General features: G+C 59.8%; 1 protein-coding gene across 1 annotated transcript; it reads left to right on the top strand.

Moving 5' to 3' along the window:
• Window positions 1–2,281, top strand: LOC104981346 (transcriptional adapter 2-beta-like). Its single transcript, XM_010830389.1, is given in 2 exon segments — window positions 1–675; window positions 678–2,281. Coding segments are annotated over 2 exon segments (963 nt in total). The 3' UTR covers window positions 966–2,281.
• Window positions 2,282–2,290: the final 9 nt, after the last annotated feature.

Here is a 2,290-nt window from a genome sequence, read left to right as displayed (position 1 = left end):
ATGGAGCATTACGTAAGCATGTACATCCACGGCAACCTGGGGAAGGCCTGCATCCCCGACACCATCCCCAACCGGGTGACCGACCACACCTGCCCCAGTGGGGGCCCCCTCTCTCCCAGCCTCACCACCCCCTTGCCTCCCCTAGACATCTCGGTGGCCGAGCAGCAGCAGCTGGGCTACATGCCGCTGCGGGATGAGTATGAGATCGAGTATGACCAGGACGCCGAGACGCTCATCAGCGGGCTCTCGGTCAACTATGACGACGACGACGTGGAGATCGAGCTGAAGCGCGCACACGTGGACATGTACGTGCGCAAGCTCCGCGAGCGGCAGCGGCGTAAGAACATCGCGCGCGACTACAACCTGGTGCCCGCCTTCCTGGGCAAGGACAAGAAGGAGAAGGAGCGGGCGGCGCGGCGCAAGGTCACCAAGGAGGAGAAGGAGCTGCGGCTCAAGCTGCGGCCGCTCTACCAGTTCATGTCGTGCAAGGAGTTCGACGACCTGTTTGAGAACATGCACAAGGAGAAGATGCTGCGCGCCAAGATCCGCGAGCTGCAGCGCTACCGGCGCAACGGCATCACCAAGATGGAAGAGTCGGCCGAGTACGAGGCGGCCCGGCACAAGCGCGAGAAGCGCAAGGAGAACAAGGCGGCGGCGGCTGCGGCCGCGGCGCGGGGGGCGCCAAGCGCGGCAAGGAGGACGGCCGGGACGGCGAGTTCGCGGCCATCGAGCACCTGCCGGGCTTCGAGCTCCTGTCGGACCGCGAGAAGGTGCTGTGCAGCTCGCTGAACCTGAGCCCCGCGCGCTACGTGACCGTAAAGACCATCATCATCAAGGACCACCTGCAGAAGCGCCAGGGCATCCCCTCCAAGAGCCGCCTGCCCAGCTACCTGGACAAGGTCCTCAAGAAGAGGATCCTGAACTTCCTCACTGAGAGCGGGTGGATATCCAGGGACGCCTCCTGAAGCCCGCCGCCCGGAGCGCCCGGAATGGACGGCCGGCCAGACGGACGGATGGCTGGATGGTTGCCGCGAGGGCCACACCGACAGTGAAGAGGGGGAAAAAAAAAGCTTTGTGAGCCAAACGAAAGGGGGTGGGCGGGAGGGGAGAGGAAACGCTTTTCCGCCCCCACCCCACCCCACCCCGCATTGTTGCTCTTTTTTTAAAACAAATCGAGTCCTTTTTTTAGGGTATCAATTCTTTTTATGGTCCTCTGAAGAAGCAATAGCAACAGTCGGATCAAAGGGAAGACAACACCTGTGTATATTTTAACTGAATCCCTAAACGTAGTTCTTTAAGATGACGATTTGCCTTTAAGTGTTCAGTGTGGAGCATATGATGATGAGATCAGGAAATTTCCTTTTTTTGTTGCTTCCCAGTGGTACAGGACTGTTAGATGGGCAGAGAGGAGCCCTTCCCTGCCGGCTGCTGGGTCACCCCCCTGACCCCAGCTCCGCTGCGGCTGCGCTCTGCGTCGGGCATGTGGCACTTTAGGCGGAGGGCGCCGGGCCCGGCAGGAGAAGAGGCTGGGGAAGGGCGGGACGGGCATCTGTAGGGAATCGCCAGGAGGAATCTGGTGTTGAACGGGTTGGCCAAACAGCTTCCCCACGACGGCTGGCGGTGGCACTTTAAGAGAGCTCACCGCGGTGTCTGGAGGGGGACGCGGGGCCCAGCGCAGACTGGCAGAACGCGGGGCCTCCTCCCCTGGGGGTGCTTCTTGCTGGGCTTAGAACTTGGCCTTGCATTTTACTTGGAAGAACTCATTTTAAATGAAGTTCACCGAGAGTTGAGAGTTCTGGGTTTTGGGTCAGCTCCTTCCAGGGTTCTCACCCCAGTGGTAAGCCCGTCTTTCTCTGAGACTGGCCACGTGTCTTGTCTTGTATGGTCTCAGGCCCTGGGCTAGGCAGGAGGGACCCCTGTGGCCTGGAGGCCCAGGCACTGCTTCTCTGGGAAGAAGTGGCTTAGAGTCTTGAGCCAGACTCTGGCGTGCCTCTGCCCAGCCTGGTTCAGAGAGGCTCTCAGGGGCGCCCTTTTGTGATGGGCACGGTGCCTTCACGCGGGAACCTGAGGAGTCGTGTGTCTTCCAGCTGCCTGGGGCTCTCGTGTCCAAGGCCCTGCTGTAGAGTCAGTGGAGTGGCCAGACCCCAGTGCTTCTCCTGTAGTCCTGGGGCGCATCCTGCCTCTCACCCCCTGTAGTTACCAGACTGTTTACCTCCCAGAATGCTTGGGCTTGAAGTTAAATTAAAGTGAAGGTATTTGAGAGAGGAAAAAAAAAAAAAAACCTCATCAT

Source organism: Bison bison, unplaced genomic scaffold (genome assembly GCF_000754665.1).
Source record: "Bison bison bison isolate TAMUID 2011002044 unplaced genomic scaffold, Bison_UMD1.0 scf7180017858949, whole genome shotgun sequence".
Taxonomy (NCBI): domain Eukaryota; kingdom Metazoa; phylum Chordata; class Mammalia; order Artiodactyla; family Bovidae; genus Bison; species Bison bison.
The sequence above is the reverse complement of the archived record's forward strand: the minus strand, read 5'-3'. Positions and strand labels throughout refer to the sequence as shown.